Genomic DNA, 20,853 nt, shown 5'->3' on the forward strand with positions numbered 1-20,853 from the left:
GGTTGCATATAACATGCTAATGCAATTAATCTTTAGAATATTCCCAAAATTATTATAAAATAATTGAAATTAATAAACTGTCACTTTTGAGTACAAAGGACCTTACTTTTGAAATAGTGTTTGAATTTCGATGATAAAGTTTTTACCACAATGCATGCTAACTAATCCGGCCATGTTGGGTAAAATATTTTTTGTGACTATGCAGCGGGTAAGAACAAAAAACTTTCTTTTTTTGATAATCCATCACTTTTATTATATGTAATGTAACGCATATAATAAAACGTGCACTTAATTTTTCGTTAACTTAAAACAATTAGAAGAGACAAGCAATAAACGAAACAAAACTTTTATAAGGTATATAGTCAATATTTATAGAATATTTTTTAATAGAATTATATTCTGTAAAGAAGTTAATTTAATCTTAATTCTTGCTAAAAAATTGAGGTTTATTTGATAATACTTTATCGAAATTGGACAAATTGTGAAACTTTTCTGTTATGGTTGACAACGATAGTAGGCTTAGTAACCTTATATTTTACGCTTAGTTTTAGTGCGATAATCGTTAAAGAAATTGCAGTTGTATTTATAATTAGCACATTGTTTTCATAATGAGATTTTAAGTTTTTAAGTTAAAACAAAGCTTTAAGCTAAAATCGAATATACTGTTCGACTAAAACCAGCCGGATTAGCGAGGGACTGGATAAGCGGGGATTGGATAATCGATGACGTACTGTACTTGTAGTAACAAATATGTAAGTAGTAACATATATGTAGCTCAATCGCCTAACATTTTGACAATTTTTAACATTTATTGATAAACATATAAAGTAAAATGAAGAAAATACTTAATACTAGTATTTTTAGAGTTGCAGATATAAAAAGTGATGGATACTTAACGGTCGTGTATTTTCTTTACTTAAAATGTCATACTCAAGACTCTGTGTGGCAATCATTTATCAAAATATGATATATACAATACAGATACTAATATAACTAATTTTAACAATTTCTAATTTTTTTTTTAATTTTGATAGTTAGTGTTTTAAAAAATTTGTTAAAATTTAATGTGTTCGACTAGCTAGATTAGCGGGAAGAGGTATTTCTTTTTGCTCACCCAAATCCTTAAACAAACTTTTTTATGCTCATTTTCGTTTTTTTATTTTGTTTTTGTTCAGTAAATTTATTATTTTATAAGTTCATTTATTATTAAAACACTCTAAAGTTTTTTTAAACGTTAAATGAATTGTCTATAAGTACTATTAAACACAACATTAATTTTAAACCGGCCTACACCAGCAAAAAAGTTTCTGACTACTTAAGCAACAAAAGTAAATGCATAAATGTTATTTATAAATACACCTGCTCTGCAGATCAGAGCATCTTTTACATTGGAGAAACATCACGGCAAATATTCCGACAAATTACAGACCACTGCGGAACAAACAAAAACAGCACAATATTTGAACATCTTTTTTATTGCATACTCTGTCAAAAATCTGACATAGTTCAAAACTTTTAAGTTTTGAAACGATGTAAACAAGAGAACTCTACAGCCTGGAATCAATATTGATTGAGGAAGAGCGACCTAATTAAAATACGCAAATAGCATTAAATGGAATGCAAAATTATTAACAATCTATTAATAAACATACCTTTCTTTACTTTAGTTTTACTTGCTAAATCTATAAATTTTGTATTTATTTCAATTTATTTATACTTCATAATTTAAAGTTATTTTTAAGCTGTTCACTAATTAATTTTTTTTTCAAATTTCATTTAACAATTATCACTTGAGAATGAAATTAAACTCATATAGTTTTGAAAAGCTTTGTGTAATAAACTATAAAACAAAATGAATAATTTATTAACAATAAATTGCAAGTGTTATATAATAAAGAATTGTCTATAACATAATATATAAATTTATAAGCTTTTTATTTAGAAAAATTTTGCGCAATTTATTTTATGAAAAAAAGTGTTACCTACTTCTTTTCTTGAAAAATAATCTATTAAAAAACTAAAAGAAAAAGTTATTAAAAGCTAATTTTTCGACTTTAAATTATTTCACTTAAATTTGCTTATTTCAAGTAAATTATATTTTGCTGTTTTAAGTATAAGTGTTTTTATTATTATAATTCGTCAATTTTTTAGTTGTTTTTATTTATTTTTCTTATAAACACAGGCTAAGTTGGGCTAATCGGGTAGGTGTCAGAAAAGCACAGCGTCACTTTAGCAGGGAGAAACACTTTAGCACGGAGTGATTCTTTAGCCTGGGAAGACACTTAAGAACAGAGTGACACTTTAGCACGGAGTGTCACTTTTTCACGGCATCACTTTAGCACGGGGTGACACTATAGCATAGAATGAAACTTTAGTACAAAGTGAAACTTTAGCACGGAGTGACACTTTAGCATAGAGTGACACTTTAGAACAAAGTGAAACTTTAGCACGGAGTGTCACTTTATCACAATCGATACATTTAAGTAACTAAACTAAATGCTAACTAAGAACATTTTTCATAATATTTTTTAATAATTTCAAACTTTATATAATCAGCATTCTGTTGATTACGAATTTTAGGCACTTTAAATAATGAAAATTAAGGAGTAGTATATCTACCAAATTTTTTTTTTTAATTATAGTTAACTTAGGAGTAAATTGTAAGACAAAGCTTAGGAGCCTTTTTAAGTAAATTACGAATTTAATTAAGATAAATCACTCGTAGGTGGTAATTAGTTAAAAAACATCTTTAGTAGGCTCGATTTTTGAAAAGATCTACACTTAATAATGAAAATAAGTACTAGAAAACAAAAAGTTGGTAAATTAAATGGTAATTGAACTATCAAATACTTAAATAAATGTTCTTGAGCTTTATACTACTTTACTTGACATTATAAAATACTAATATTTTACTTACAATTTTACTAAACATTTTGCTTGGCTGAAAATGTTGAAATAAATACTTTATTTATGTGAAACACTAGTTTAAACTTTAACAGAAGAACGAACATGAACGAAGTTTTAAAAACTACACGAAATCTATACTAAAACTGTACTGTATTACGCTTAGGAATTCCAGTAAGTTATCGTTTTCATTAAAATTCGAAACAAGATAAAACAGCCGCTCGTCCGCTTGCCGGAATCTTATTATTCTTGGATCAGGCTATATCTCTGCCAAAAGGTGTTCAACACCAAAATCTCGAGAATTTTGGGTTGTTTTAAGTATATCAACGAAACTCCAAAGATTAGAGTGGCTTCCGTTGAGTGCGCAGTATAATGCTTGCTGAGCTGCTTTTGCGATGTTATTTGTCCTATCACCTCGCGTAAGTTCTCGGTGATATTGATTCCACAAACGGATAGGAAACAAGGGCTGGCCTCTAGCACCTATAGATTTAATATTTTTTTACATTCTTTCCAAAAACAGTGTAATCTATTATTTATGTACATTTGATTGTATGAATTTATAATTTAAATTTAAAATATTACACTTAAATTATAAATAAATATTTTTTAGTTTTTTTTAACAAAACATATTAAAAAACAAAATTGTTTAGACAAATAAAATTAATATTTTACACTGTATAGTTTTATAACCATTTTTAAATAAAAAAACTTCTACTTTGAGTAACTCAACTTGGACAAAACATTAATACATAAATTTTTAATCTTCTTAATGTTTTTAAATGTTAAAATGTTCTTAATCTTCAACAGAATAGTAGCGGAACCTTTTCACTGTGACTAGTTCTCCTAAAAATGTTGGCAACTAGAGTTTCTAATCCGTCGATAACCTACTCTGCGGTAGAAATAACAAATTCATTTTAGCATGTCTAGCAAAATTAAAATCTGTTTGAAACTTAAAAATATATAAACTAGTTATAAGTATATGTAATATAAGTAAACGGCATAAATATTCATTTAATAACAGCAAATACAAGTCTAAAACTACTCTTTTGAAATACATTCAAAAAGTATATAAATTTTAGAAAATATTTATTATAGAAAAAACGTTAATGAAAAACTTGGTGAGTCTATTAAAAAGTGATAAACTTAATGACAAAACAATTTTTCTAAATTAGCTTAATGTATACGCTTTTGTTTTATATTAATATTTATTAGTAAAATGACTAACAAAATATCGTCTAAAAATAATTAAAAAAAATTTCTCTAGAAAAACTTTAAAACTTGCAGTTTCTAAAAATTTTAAAAGAATAAAAAAGCTAAGTTGAACGAAAAGTTTTTAAATTAAGTTTATTTACCTTTTTAGTAGTCTATATATAAATTTTAAAACACATACATACGTATTAAAAAGTTGCGACACACGTAGATGTAGAAATAAGGGGAACTTAACATATTTTTGTATTGCGATATTCAAACGTATATGTATTTCTAGAATGAACTAAATAAATTTTCAATAATTTAATAAATTATCACAGCTTTAAAAAACACAGGCAGTTTTTTTATCAGTACTTATTAATATTTATATTTTACACGTTTTATTTAAAAATTATGCTTAAAGTCTAATCTTACTAAAATCAATTTAAACTTATCAAAAATGTTATAAAAAATATGGAGCTCGTTTATGTCGCTAGGTTTATACAAATAGTATTATGTTGAAAAAATGAAAGTAAAAGTTTTAGAATACCTTTGTTTCCATGCTAAAAAGCCACCCCGTGCTAAAGTGTCACTCTGTGCTATTTAAATAACTCTGTGCCCGTGATTTCCTAACCTTTCCCAGGCTAACCTTATGTAACTCAAGCTAGTTTTTGGTCTCTCATGCTGTTTATTTTTTGCGTCAAAGAGTGGCTAGCTAAGCCATTGATTTTTAAATTTTTAAAAAGTGTAGAAAACATCGTAAACAAAAAAGTTTTATTAACATTTTACACTGTATAATTTTATAACCGTTTTTAAATAAAAAAAACTTCTACTTTGAGTAAGTCAACTTTTTTACTAAACATTATTATGGGACACGTTCAATATCCACCCGCGATCAAAATCCACCCAGTAAAATTCGAGAACCGCTTACCGAACGAGGGTAAGGGTTAGGGGTAACCGGGATAGTGAAAAATAAATAAAAAATAAATAAATAAAATAGATTAGTTAATAAAGAAAATGTATAAAAAAATTTGGTGGATTTTGAACGCGGGTGGATTTTGATAGTATACCATTATTATATATCTTAAGAATATGTAATAAAAAATAGTTTTAAAATGTAAAATACGATAGAATGCATGCTTTTGTCTCAACGGTATTTGATACTTATTAAATTTTCTGTACAAAGTAAGTTTTTTTAGCACACTGCTGTATCAAGAAGCACTAAATAACCATGAGAACCTCTAACTAAAACTAAAAAGGACTTATTAGTAAGCTTGACTATGGTTAAGAACCTATTTTTTTACTCCTCTTTTTTAAAGACTTCCATAAGTTTTATCAGTTAGTGATACCTATAACATTCTTCTTTTGAAATTCTTACCAGTTCATTAATTAAACCATTTATACAAATAAAGTTCCTTCCTATCAGTAGTCTCTTTTTAAATTTGTAAACTAGCTTTATATTGAGTAAAGATAATAGGAGTTTTTTTCTTATAAACGATTTACCATTTAAAATAAGATAGTATGTAACAAGTTTAGTTTATAGGCGTAAAAAAAACAAGTTAAAAAAGTTTTAACCAAGTTTTAAAAACATAACTGTGCTTAATATCGAGTGAATGAAATTTATAAAAAGCAAATCATGTAGTTATAAGCATGTTGTATATATTGTTATCATATTATAAACTGTTTTGTATTGTGTGGTCTAATCAAAAAAAAATTCAGAAAAAAAATCTATAAAAAAGAAAATGAAAATTTTGAAAAAAAAAGTTAATATTATTGTTTTTTTATAAATTTTTATCTTTTCTCAACAAAATAGTTATATCTGTTTAGAACCTATATCTATCACTAATAACTTATAATTTATTTCCAAAAAGTATCTTAAGAAATGTGTACTTATCTACTTAAGTTGGTATTACAACTTTATCAATGAATAAACTAACAAATAACTGTTAAATTTTATTTTATCTATAGAATCTACGTTTTACTTATATACTTATAAGTTCATACTAAATAAACGAAAAACTTCTATCACAACAAAAATAATGATGTTTTGGACAATTGAGTGTTTATTTTTACGAAAAATTTTAGTACATGTAATATTCCGTTCAGCTACTTTCTTTATTGTTTTCATCGTTTTTATTCATCATTTTTTGTTATTGCGCTTTTTGCTTTGCTTCATTTGTTGATTTGGCCTGACAAAAAGATAGTAATACTAATAAATTATTTAAATCACGTGCTCGAATGTCTGGCATTTTATTAATCAAAATGTAAATCACAAAACAAGTTTTATCAAAAATTTAATTGATTTTTACACTTCTTAAAATTTTAAGTACTTGTAATATGACAATTTAAAAAAAATGTATTTGCTGTTATTTTTTTTATTGTAATTAATAAACAAAACCCACACATTTAAGATGTATTTTCTTAAAAACAAAAATAACCTGAACTAGTTCTATTAACCCTTATTTTTGATATGGAGAGTTGTCTGCCCACTGTACCCGTCCATATCGAGCGTTTCGGGAACAATGGCTGGATTTCCCCGAACCGACATAGCTATATTTTTAGATTGTATAAAATTTTTAATTGGCGTTTAAAAAAACTAATATAAACTACTATATTTTCTTGCTGCAATTCTTGTAGAAAATGGTTTTCTTATAACAAAAGTTAATTTGAATTTTTACCTTTGCGTTTAAATTTTTCAGTTAAATTGATTAATTACTAAAACTCTGAATAGTTTTTATCGGTCATAGAGCATTGTAGACTTTTTGACTGTTTTCATTAAAAATTTGGGACTATTTGGTTTTAAAAGAGTTTTAAAGTAATAAAATGAGATCAAATGTAAAACGTAACATGGAATTAGTTTTTCTTCCACTATTTTTTTTGAATTTAATTAATGCATTAACTAACCTTTTATTTTTAACGGTTTTGTAAATAGACTTAGATTATAATTTCAACATTTTAGTTTAAATATACAAGTTAACTTTTCAGAATATACGACAATTATGGTTAAAATTGTTTACTAGCAACTACTTAGTTTAACTTCTAAAGACTTTGTACTTTAATTATATTTAATCATTGAGAATCGAACTTCTAAATTTAGCTGAAAAATAACTTTAATTTCGCACAAAAGCATGATGAATGCAGGTAAATAAATAAATAGTTTGAAACAAACTAACGTATATTTCTTTCTATAAGATCTGGTATTGTTGTATTGGGAATGTTTTTACCAGCTAGTTCTAGAGTTTCTTCTTTTTTTATATTGCGCATGTTTATTATAACTGGGAAAATGTAAAACACTAGGACAAGTGTTCCGCTAACAACCTTAAAATAGTTTCTATTTTAACTCACAAAATACTATACTTAAGTATACGATTGTAGCTTTTATAATTTACCAGTTTACGAATTGAATTTATAATTCTCATACTTCATGCTTATTTAATAATCAGTTGTAAAAATACTAAAACTTGCTACAAGAACAAAAAAATAGGAGCATTGCTCTTAAATTTTTAAGTAATATATAGTGAAAAATACGCGATCTTTTTTAAAAGTTTCAATCGTATATTTTTACTCTCAAAGCTTAGTACAGTTTAAGTGGTAGTGTTATGAATCATCTTACTTAAGTCCTTATGCAATGTTTATAATGCAACTCTGTGAATAAGTTGAATAAAGTATTAGCAACAAAAACTAGTTTTTAAAGTTATATTTTTTGGAATTTATATTGTTTTAAAATTTTATTTTTGTCATATAATATATTTTGTATATCATAAACTTTTAATTCATACTTTTTATGATTTAAATATGATTTAAAATAAACAAGTTGAAGCGGTAAATTACTCCATACTAGCTTCATAAAATAAAACTTAGACTTACACCTCTCTCAGGACAAACAAATTTTGTTTAAGCAAGCAAAAATTAGACAAAATTATAAATATTTTTCAAAACGTTTACTTCTTTATTATCTAATAAACATACACGGTATTTAAAATAACTAAACTCAGAATCAGCAGTTTACGCATTGTCTGTATGATACTAAACAGCTATAAATTATTATTTTTAATAAGATAGTTTAAAACTAAAGAAATATGTATAATTTAGCATCTAAATTTTCTATGCGTTTGTTAATAACAATGTTTACCGTTTACGTTTTGTATGACAAAATGACTAATATTTATTTCTTAGTGTATGTACTCCAAACTATTTTTTAAACTAAATTCTTCTATGTTTCAGAATTACTAACTAAAAACACTCTAAAAACCCTTTTTATAATATTTTTTTAAAGTAGTCTAACAACAAACATTTAGTCTCTTTAAGTTAAGTAGTGCTAAAATGCTAGAGAGTAATGCTAGAAAAAGACTTAATGATACAAAATCATTTTTAAACAAAAATGTTTTAAAGTCTGATATTTTTACAACCAACTAGTTTTTACTTTATTTAGATTAAAGGTTGACTCGAGTTAGATTAAGTTTTATTTCAAAAGTAGACTGAGCTTTAAAAAACTCAATCAAACTAAACTGAGTTTAAAAAAAATTAACTAGCTATAGACCTGTAAAATTCCAGAATTAGCTTGAGTTAAATCGGCTTACCTGAGCGGCCTGATTGAGTAGTAAGCTGATAAATTTTAACAAATTTGTTTTTTAATAGATTAAGTTCAACAGCCTAGTTAGCGAAAATACATTATAAAAGCTAAAACATAACTATTTGGTAGCTTTAAGCTTTACTTATGTAAAAAGTTTTAACTAATAAAGATAAAACTGAAAGCGTACAAGCACAATCTGTGAACACTTTAATGTATCAGTACTTTATAACTCGTAAAAAAAGGTTTTATTAAATAGATATACTGATTTACATATTTTTTTTTTTTAAAAACAAACCATAAAAAAAGCATTAGTTGGTTCCCACCATTCTTCAACTTTACTAAGTCCTTCTAATCCAAACAACACCATAAATGCCCAACCAGCTAAGCAGGGAACTATTGTGCTGGTTAAAAAAAGTGTAGGAAATAACAACCCAAGTTCATCCTGTAATAAAAAAATCGTGAATACTTTAATTAGAACTTTTTTTATTAGCTTTTTTAGTTAATCAGGTAAGTTTTTTCAGCGAAACTTAGTAACTATATCAAAATAAAACTTTTAAAACTTAAAAACGTTTCTAAATTGTTTTACTAAAATGCTTCAGTAAACCAAGAAGTCTACTGAATTTATTTAGCAAATTAAATTCTGCATCAACTACAATTAGTGTTCTTATAGTTTGTATAAATACAATATAACTTTTTATAATTTCAAAAAAATCTTACAGAAATTTATTAAAAATGTTTTAACTAATTTCTTGTGCTACTTAGTTGAAAAATAATTAATAAACTTATATATATGTATATATATATTTATATATATTCGAGAGATCTTTTGCTTATTTACATAAAAATTGATAACTAAACTGAAAAATAAACTTACAAAGAAAAAGTTTTTACACATTTAATATTAAGGAATGAACTAAAATTAAAATACACTAAAATTTAAGCAACTTCTTAAAAGTTTTAATCTACAAAGCAGTATGCTTTTAAGTGTGTTTTGGAATTTTTTATGTTTAATCAAGGGACTTTTTTTTCTTAGAACCACATGTATAGTAAGTAGTCAGTCGTAGTTTATAAAGAATCAGACAACTTATATTTGCTAACAAGTACTTGGCAAGCTTTTTAGACCTGAACAAAGTTGAGTTCTATTTAACAAAGTAAAGTTACACTTCTTAAAAATAGTGTTTTAATTTTCAAAAACAAACAAACACTATTGTGAGTTGACTGCTTGTTCTTTATCTTGTGATAAGCAACAATACTGCTAACAATTGTGGCTAGAATAATAAAATAATTGTAAGACATGGAGGAGGGATAAGTGTGTTCGTATTTCTCGCAAATGAAGAGAGGTCGGGACTCTTCTTCTGAAAAATTTTGGTTCGGAGGTTTTAAAATACACCACTCTGCTACAATTATTCCGTTGACTGCGATGATGCTGATAGTTGACAACAACACTGAACAAAATCTGTAAAAAACTTATTTACATAAAAAAGTAACAAGTATACTATATTTTTTTATTGATTTGTAAGCTAAAGGTTGATAGAGTAAAATTTTCAAAATTTGATTCTAATTAAAAAAAGTATAAGTTTTTATAACTTTATTTTTTTGTTGCTGCTACTATATAAGAAAATTTTATAAATAAAGTAATTAACCAAGTATCATCTTGTTTTAAGTTAAAACAAAATCAAAGTTTTTTTTAATTACTATTGTAACTGCCTCCATTATTTTTTTATAAACCTATATATATTTAGAAAAAATAAATGTTTCCAGACAAACTTCTACCCTTTTATTTTTTGAAGTCACTTAAGCAAAAAATAGTACTCAAATGATAAATTTTTAACTTCGTAAAAAAGTTCTTTAAGCTTATTGTACAGTACAACTTTTCATTAAATTTAGTTTTATTCAATTTTAGTTTCACTTGACAACAGCCAGTTTGTTTAGAAATGTTTAAACTTTAGATTCTGTTTACATAAAAAATTATCAAGCATCAGAAAAAGTAAAAACATGTACAATCAATAGTTTCAATGATTTTAAAACCAATTAGTTTAAGTCGTTTGTCTTAAGAGCCTAATTTTAGACCATGACAATTTTTTGTTGGTATTTTTGGGATAAAAGCCTTTTTTTTTTAATGCGATAACAAAACTTTTTCAAAACTACTCTGATTTTTCAAATTTTATTATTCAGATATATATGGTCTTAGTTTTTACCTTTCTCACCTTTAATCTGGGTTACTTTCAGATATGTTGCTGAAAAAATTTTTAAATGTGCACCTCTTACAAACTGTTATTTCGTTTAGTTTTTGTTTATATAATGTTATAATATTTGTTTTATTGTAGGAAATTATGGCTAAAAAGTTTTTATTATTTAGTTTAGCTTAGAGTTAGTTAATAAAGTTGCTTATATTAACAAAAAGTAAATAGATTAATATAAGAAAAATCAAAATTTTATTATTGCTTCAATATTGTTGTATAAATAATTGAAACGGATTGTTTTAGTTATCAAAACTTATTACAAAATAGTATAAATAAAGTGATAAACTACAAAATGTTTTAGAATAGTTTAAAAAACTATATTTTTGGTAAATACTAAAACTTATTTTTAAAATTTATATTTTCAGTAAAAATTCAAGTTTAAATTGTTTTTTAAAATATATTCAAGTTTTTAAATGTATTAAAAACTATTAAAAAAATAATTAAGTATTAAACTAGTTAGTATACAAAACGAGTCATTTATTTTAAGTGAAATACATCTAAATAGTTAAATTATTTTACTTACTGAATTTAACTTACTTGCAAAACTTTACTTGAATTAAAATTAAATTCTGTAAGTATAATGATATGAATTTATACTGAATAAAATAGTTTTAGCATCCTAATAAAATTTTTATCATATAGCTGATAGATATGCATTTTATATTAAAGAAACATCAAACATTTAAGAAATTATTGTGCATAGCTCACATTGCATTGTTTGTATGCAACATTTTTTTTTAAACAATGCGGATATATTAACTATTTAAACTTTAAATAACAAAGTTGGCAAAAAAACTGTTATCTATTCTTAATGTATAAAAAGTTTTAAATAAAAATTCTAATGATTAAATTAAATATAAATACATATGCGAGAAAATATACATTTTAAAACTTATACTTACAACTGTTTATAACAAAAAGTATAAATTTCAAAACTTTTTAAAAATGTTTAGTTTAATTGCACAATATACAATATGAACACTATAAGTTTGAAAAGCTATTACACATCATAAAATATTTAAGTTTGTATCAGACTGTCATTTAGTATGACATAACAAACTTTACTCCACCTTTTAAATACTTAATTTGAATTTTAAAATTTAGTCACTTACTCTTATTTGTTTTTTTCTTTTTACAAAAAAAAATCTTAACTTTTAAATATATATTCCAAAAAACTTAAATACTTAAAAAAAACGAAAGTTTACTAAGTTACCGCCTGGATTTAACACAAAATAACTAACAGCTATGTTAGTACAAAAATAAAACTCGTGTTTGTAGAATACATTTTTAACTTATCGCTTTACTTTGACTAAGACACGTTGTTTTCTAAAGTTGTTATCGTGTAATTACTGACATTTAAGTTCCAATTTATAAGACAAAATTCTTCATTAAACCGTAAAGTATTTTGCTTAGATTATTAAAGTTTTAAATAATGTACTACTATTCTACCATCGTCTAAAAAACGATAACTGACTAAGACAATTATATTTATTTTGTTAATATGTTTTCATATTTTTCAATAAAATAGTTTTTTGATGTGCTCGTCAATATTTTATCACTACTAGTAGTTAGTGTTTTTATTAAAATCAACCAGGTGCTGTTTGTTTATTACATTTAATAGACCTTTCATATATTTATAATGTTAATTATCATAATAAGAAATTACAAAATTTTTTTAGCTGCATCAGTTTTATCAAGTGAGAAACTTATAATACTTAAAACAATCCCAGCACATAGATGCAGTATTTTATTATTTGTTACTGATTAATCATGATGGTACAAACAAACCTGATTTCATCGAGAAAAGGTTCAGCCCATGTTACAGTGCAGAGCACAAGAATAGGTGCTACCATAAGTGGCCACGACATAAGTAAAAACCATCTTCGTAGCAAACAAACCCACGGTGCTTCGGGAAATGGGTTTAAAACGAACGTTAGAGAGCCAATGAAAGTTGTAAAGCACCCAAAGAGCGTGATAAGCAAAATGTATATGTTCTTGCTTGCTTGATTTCTGTAAGTAGTATAAAAAGCTTTTTATTTTCTTGGCATATAAATAAAGGAGGGTACAAGTTCTACAAAAATTTATTGATTTATAAAAAATTTAGACAAATGAATGTTTCTTTAATATAGAAGAAAGAAGATCCTTGAAAATCCTGTAACTGTCGATTTAGCTAAATCAGGAGCCGATAACCTAACATACTTAACGAACTTTTACTCACAGACAAAGTCTTTTTGCAGCTATTATAATTTTTGTTTCTATATCAAATAAAAATTATTATACCATACTTAAAATAACTTAACTATTTAGTTGTAAAACTGATAAAGATTATTTTATTGATTCAAGCTATTATTTAATATACAGAAACACTTAAAACGATATATTTTTTGGAAAATATTTTGATTTTTAAGAACTCAGAATATATTTTTAAATTAAACTTTTAAAATCAGTCACAATAAATTTTTTCTAGTTCAGTAAGTATCTAATGAAATGAACGGTTATTATCATCAGTTAGATATAGATCTTAAACGAATTTTTATGCTTGACGATTCAGATACGGCCCGTGTGCTGTAGTTTGCTAACTTCTCGACTTGATGAATAAAACTTATAATGTTATTGTAGTGCTGCAGCTTCAGACTTTCTAAAACTATCAGTTACTTTTAATAACTTTAACAACAATATTATTGGTATATCTAAATTATAATTTATACTATCTGATAAGACAAATTTAAAGTTAAATTATTTCTTTAAAAGCCTTGTAAAGTTTCAAAAACTGCAGATAGGTTAGGTTTATAAAAGTTTACTTTTAAAAATTCAAGTCTACTTTTCTATATGTTTTTTAACTTTGTATATATTTTTTTAGAAGTCGTAAATTTTTTCTTGCAAAAAAATACTAAACTTCAAATTGTAATTATAACTAAGTTTAACAAAAGAAGTACTTATATAAATAGTTTTACACACATATCAATAGTTTTATAACGTTTGTAGGAATTTTAACATTACAATTTTTGTTAAAAATATGTTTACAATATTCTTAATCAAAACTGTCTAAGATATGATAATCTATAAAATGAATTTAAACCGTGTACTCAGGAGCAAGTGAGGACATTAGCAGCTTTGAAATAAGAAAAATCTTTAAAAGTAAGTGTAAGATGGGCAATTTCACAACAAAAACGAATTTGGAAAAGCAAAAGTAACAGTCACAAACTAAAAAATATATAATGTTACATACATTCTATAGTTCTTAAAAATGTTTTAAAATTAATGTGTTAAATCATCCTTTTAGGAATTAAAAATTTATCTTTTAGATTGAAACTAAATTCATCTAAGTATAATTATTATTATCATTGCAAGTTTATTGTCCATATGGTATCCTAGGCATCAAAATCTAGGCCACTTAAACTGAAAGACAAATAACGAAAAAATCTAAAATAAAAATAACACAAAAATTCATTTTGTTTAAAACAAAGATAAAAACATAATCTTTAATGAAGTTTATAGTTTAACATAAAAAGCTAAATTTTTAACCACAAACTTATAATTATTTACTCTTTTATGTAGAACGATCAACATCAAATATTTAAATGCATTCACTAACGACGCATTTAAATATTTGATGTTGTTCGTTCTACATTAAACAACTATGAATGTTAAAATAGTTTGGTTGTCTGAATAAGTGCACCTTGATGTACATTTATTTTTAACAGTAAATAGTTGGACAGTTATCATCAAAAAGGAAACTTATAAAGTTTGTTCTATGTCAAAGAAAAACAAAAACATTTTTGTTGGTAATACTTTTACATTCTCATGATAAACGTTTATTTTTTGAATAATGATGTAGAAAATTAAACATTTTGTATTTTTTATTAACAACTCTCATTCAAACAAATGCACTAAACAACCGTTTAAGCACTGAGAACAACATTAAAAGTAAAGATTTAACTCGTTTACTTGTTTTTTTATTGTATTCTTATTTCGTGCTCTATTGACTATTTTTGTGCTCTCAAATGACTTTTACAATTTTTTATTTTCAACAAATATTTTTGACTACGCACAAAATTATTAAAACTAAAGTGTCTAAATTCCAGTTGTTTTTTCAGAGTATCACATATTTGTATTTTATTTTTCCTAATATTTTGTTTATAAAGTTATTTGCAGAAAGTCTATAGAAATAGAAACATACTTCATCGAAAAAAACATACTACGCAACTTATTATCAAAAACAACAGAGTAAACTTTATATACTTAAAAAATTAAAAATTCGGCATGTCTTTAAACTTAAATTAGATTTACATTTGCTATTTTTCCAATATATATTCTTTTTTTTTTAATTAATTTATAATCAAAAGTTCTGTGGAAACAAGTTTTACTTTAAAAACTTATTGTAGAAGGCATTAAGCACAGTCTATATAGTTTAAAAAATTTAAATTGTGAAATATATGTAAAAACGGTGGTTATATAACTAGATAGTTAAGTTTTTATTAATGTTTTACTATAAAAGAATTAGCGAAAAAAATTTATGCATTGGATCTAAGTCTTAATTGTTATTTTAAATCATTCATAAATTAAAGAAAACATCGGCGAAAGTCAATCAGGCCAAAGCCCGGATTTACGTGTGCCGTGAGACAAGTTGACATAAAGGTTTGATCATACCATTTCGATCAATAGACAACGCAATTGGATTCCTCCAGTACGTGCAAGTTCTAAGTCATAGGTTTGATCATAACACTTCGAGCATCAGACCATTGTCATAGTTATCCCCACCGCCCGATGTGGCCCTGAGTAAACTGTTGTGACCAAAGCACAGGTAAACGGTGGGAGTAACTATGACAATGGTCAGATGATTGAAGTGTTATGATCAAACCTTTATATTAATACAATTGAAATGTATAGCTGTAGCAGCCAAATTCTTCTTAAAATATTTAATCTTTTTTAGTTTTATTTTTTTAAACAATTTTTAAAAATTAAGTAGTGAAACTAATAGTAACCAAAAAAATATTAAAGTATATAAACTATATAAGAATGTTTCGTTTTATTCAAAACAAAATTCCGAAGTCTAAACAAAAATTATATTTTTAATTTTACAAATAATATCATTTATTAATAAACTTATCCTGGATTTTATAAATCTAATAAGTTATTTTCTTTAAAGGCAGATTATCCTTTTTTACGACATTGCATAAAAACATGTAGGTAATGTTTACAAACATGTTAAATTTAATTAAGTACAACTTTGCGTACATCAAGTTATTTATATTTTACATAGTTCAAAAAATTAAAAGATAATTTTCATTGGAAAGTACAAATATACAATTTGTCTGAAAATAGAACCAACTTGGTCATTTTATAATTTGTATTATTACATTTGAGCAATGCTTTAAAAGTGTAATTCATTTACAAACTAGTTTATCAAAAGAAAAAAAAAAAGCAAACTTTAATAAAAATAAAATAAATACAAATAATAACGATAAGAACAATAACTTTTGAAATAATTTGCTGATTTTTTAATAAATATTTACTTAGTATTCAGTTATGTTTGTAAGTTTTGATTCTTATTGAAAGTTTACTCTTATTTTTGTGTTTTAATTACTTAGTTTTAAGTAAATTAAGTATATTTTGGAAAACTGAATGCGTAAAACTTTAAAAAAAATTGCACAAATACAATAATATGAAAATTTGTTTTTATCCGCAAACAAAAGTAATATTTAACTATACCTAAGCGTAAAAACCTTGCACAGTTTTTTACAATGAATTATAATAACAAATTGTAAGTACTACATTCATGACACAACATTGAGTTTGTTTGTCATATAATTGTCAAAATTTTTAATCTATCTAAAATTGTTCACATACATTCTAGAGTTGTAAAAATAAATCAAGTTTTAAATTATTATAGTCTATGCTTCTTAAAGTAATTTTTTTAATATATTTGCTAGTTATAGTTTTCGTTGTACAGTTATATGTACTTTTTAATATTTTTAATGTTTTAAAAAATTAAAAAAATTGTTTTTTCCTTAGATACGAATATTTTTAAGGATTAATTTTTATTATACCGATAGTAGTTAAGAAATATATAAGGTTGCTTTATTCTACTCAATTCGTAAAAATGAACAAGCTTAAGAAAACGAAAAAAGAGGTATCATAACTTTTAAACTTACAAGCAAAAAAATTTTAGAATTTATTTTTTCACAAAAATACATAAGTTTTTTCTGAAGACCAGAATCGGCAAATTGCGGCCTGCGATTTAATTTTTTTAGCTTAAATCATACTCTTAAAGACAATTTAAAAGGTTTGTGGAAGCACTATATTTTAGGCTTTTAAATAAACAATTAGTTATTACTTGTTATTTTCTATAGCTTATTCTAGTTTAAAAGAGTAATTTTTTATTGATTATAAGATCTTTGTTATTTAACCTGCGGCCCGTGAAAGAATTTTTCTATAAACTGGCCCACCACTTATTAAAAGCTGCCGACCTCTGTCGTGACTTTTTCCGTTTAGTTTTTATCATAGTAGTTTTACTTTTCTTAAACCAAGTTTTAAATATTTCTTCATCAATTATTTTAAAACTTATGCTAAAAGTGTTTTATATTTTTGGTTTCAACAAATCCGTGTTGAAATTATAATCACAGTTTAGACAATTATAAATGTTTATACTTTAATTTATTTCAGTACTTATTTTAAGTATTATAAATTTCATCTGAAATACTTTGTAGTAACATATAAACTTTATACGATAATTGGGTCTTCAAATTTCAGTATAAATGCTAAAAAGAATAAAATTGCACTGAAATATTTATAGAGAGCTTAATTTCGCTTCAGGCATTTTTACACAAGTTTGAAGGAAAATTACAAAATTAAGAACAAATAAGTAAAAATATTTAAAAAAATGACAATATTACAAACTTTTTACAAGTCATAATAAATCGTAAAATAATTTAGTAAATAAATACTATTATTCAATAACTAGTAAACAACTTGTTTAAATTTAAACAAATGTTACTGATACAGCTAGAGATATATATAAATAAACTTTTTTATTGTCTTTTTACATTAACTATCATAAGAAGTAGTTTACAAAGCTATATTTATTTCTTGTAGTTTTATGTAATTTATAGCTAAAAAAATACTAAAATTTACCATAGAAACTTATTTGAATTTATAACTAATTTAAGCTAAACATTTTTCTATTATATTTTTAAATATATCCTGAAAAACAAACCTTACAACATATTTCACATATGAGATGTAATAGAAAAAAGCAACAAGTGTAAGTATTATTCCCATTCCACTAGCACCCACAGCTACAACACCCCACAGTTCTTCAACATCACAGAAACGAAAATAAGTAGAGCTCATGTTTGAATGACATGTTGCAGGTATTGTTTTATTCGAATATTCTACTATTGTTGTCATTATAACTTATTGTAGCAGAAAATTTATATCCAATCTAAAATTAAACCTTCAAAATTTTAATTGATCACATATTTCTGAAAAACAACAATGTTTAAAACAAGCTGATCTTAACTGCAAGATGAACTTTTTTAATACGAAGTCAACATACTCCTGTTTAGTTTTGCAACAATGCAGTTTTATTTTTTTTTAGTATAAACATTTTTTTTCATTTATGTTTCAATGTTAACTTGTTATGGATTTTTATTATTATTCAAAACAATAATTAAGTTAACTGACTACTACTAAAACCTTTTAGCAGATTAAGTTTTTGTGATAATTGCATTTTAACCAATTTTGTTTCAACATTGTACTAAAAGATCTTTATTTTATTTTAGATAACACAATTAAAAACAAGAAACTTCGCTATTTTTTTTAATCTTGGTTATATTATACAAGATAAAAAAAAAACCTAAATACGTTTTAGAACTTATAAATATTTAAAACAAACTTTAGTAATATAATAAGTTCTATTCTTGATGTTGTATACATCAATTCAATATGAAAAGAAAAAAGTTTTCCAATTTCTCTCAATTTACAGTACTCTCACATTCACTTGAAGTACAAGATATAGTAATTTAAAAAGTATTTCTAATGATTATCTATATAGGTTAAGCTTTATCACACTGTTATTATTAGTTACTTAATTAAACTAATTAATATTATTTTAGTGCTTTTGGTCAAAATAGTAAAAGTATTTAAGAAAACTAGTAAACTTGTTGGTCATTTCAAAACCAGTATAAAAATACAAAATCATTGACTACTGTAGTAGTTTAATAGATACGAAGTTTTGAAAGTAGTTAAATTCTTTTAGTCACTAAAAAATTATTTTGAGTTGGAATACTTAACACTTACCAAACTTTTTTGTCGACAAGTTTAAATAAAGTTTATAAAACTATATTGAAGTGCTTATTCTTTTGTTTTAACTTAATTGATACAAAGCTCTAGCCTAATTTTAACTATGTCTTTATTTTTTTAATTCTAATTTATAATGTTTTAAGTATTCACTTAGGTTATAAACTATACATGCTTTTTTTTCTCAAAATATTTTTAATTAAAACTCCATAAAACCTTCGATAGGAGTATAAAAGAGTACTTTAGCCCTATAATGTTTAAAAATGTTAACACTTGTCACTTTGTCAAAATGTTAAAATATTTTTTGTTATATGCACTTTGTGTTTTATATAACATTAATTTGTTATTAAAATTTTATTTTTTTTGTAACGGATAAAGATTTTTTTAAATTAACTTTAAATCTTTAAGTAGTGTAGAAACAATAAAAGCAAACGAATCCATTAGAATGGATGTTCCTACCCATTTACAGCATGTGTTCTAACGGCTCCGTTTTTTTTTTTGCTAAGATCCGGATCCGGTCTAATACTGATTTCAAAAAGTAGGTTTTTTTTTTTTTGTAGAAACAAAACGTCTTAAGGTAAACGATTATCACACTTGGTTTAAAAGGATTTTTTTCTTAACAGACATAAGCTCTGAACTTCAAACAAATTCATAATATTAGATATTACCTAGATATTAATAAACCAATTGTAAAGATTAACAATCTTTTATAGTTTTTATTGTTGATAAAATTTAAAAAAAAATTTATGAAAAGTCCAAACATGAATTTAAAACTTGCTCTTAATTGGCTCATGCTTACTATAATTGGGTATACTTAAGCTTATTGATTAAATTGTTCATAGTAATTTTGCTTCCATTTTTTATGGCACATTAATTTTCTTTTTTTGACTAACTATGTAAATTAAATGAAACTTTTTTATTTATAGATAATTTTATCTTTTTCTACTATATTTAACTTTCGATAATGAAGTTTCTTAAGTTTGTATTAAGTAAAGCAGGAATTATTTATCCAATTCAATTTAATAATTGAACATAATGAAAGGTAATAAACAAATAAAAAAATGTATTCTGAGTATAATTCAACACTAGTTGTTTTGTAAGTTTTTAATAATTGGGCTCCGGTCGGATTGAAATTGAAAAAACGATAGGAATCCAGCAAAATTCTAATTTGTTGATGCGGTAGATTTCAATTAACAACTATTTGAAAAACTTTGCAGGCTTGTTTATAAAAAACTTTTTTTTTAATTCTCATTGATTACCAAAATAATAAACAGCTACCTTAATCTTTTATTAAAGTGAAAGTTAAAAGTTATTTTTTATAAACTAGTACAGTAATCTCACGCGAATATACGCACATTGCTCCCACAGTACAATCGCTTAATTAAAAGATAGGTAGCAAAATTATTTTATTAAAAAATTTACAATTTTTTATTAAAGTTATACAAGTTTATAAAAAAATATTAAATTAGTTGTTAATTTAATACAAAAAAACAAACTTTATTTGTACATTGTTAAAGATTTTTTTTTTGAGAATTTTAAAAAGCGTAACCAAACGAGTGCGTAGATTTGCGAGAGGCTACTGTAACAGTAGCCTCTCGCAAATCTACGCACTCGTTTGGTTACGCTTTTTAAAATTCTCAAAAA

At 24.6% G+C, this 20,853-nt stretch overlaps 1 protein-coding gene across 1 annotated transcript; it reads right to left on the reverse strand.

Moving 5' to 3' along the window:
• Positions 1-6,135: 6,135 nt before the first annotated feature.
• On the reverse strand, positions 6,136-18,388 carry LOC145842609 (G-protein coupled receptor family C group 5 member B-like). The gene is made up of 7 exons (XM_082950080.1): positions 18,125-18,388; positions 12,697-12,918; positions 9,869-10,121; positions 8,961-9,107; positions 7,266-7,410; positions 6,531-6,642; positions 6,136-6,281 (listed from the first exon to the last, which is right to left on the reverse strand). Exons 1-6 carry the CDS (start codon positions 18,316-18,318, stop codon positions 6,545-6,547), a joined length of 1,059 nt encoding a protein of 352 aa, XP_082806206.1. The 5' UTR covers positions 18,319-18,388; the 3' UTR covers positions 6,136-6,281; positions 6,531-6,544.
• Between the last annotated feature and the right edge of the window lie 2,465 nt (positions 18,389-20,853).

This window comes from Thalia democratica, chromosome 8 (assembly GCF_965202585.1).
Source record: "Thalia democratica chromosome 8, ktThaDemo2.hap1.1, whole genome shotgun sequence".
NCBI lineage: Eukaryota > Metazoa > Chordata > Thaliacea > Salpida > Salpidae > Thalia > Thalia democratica.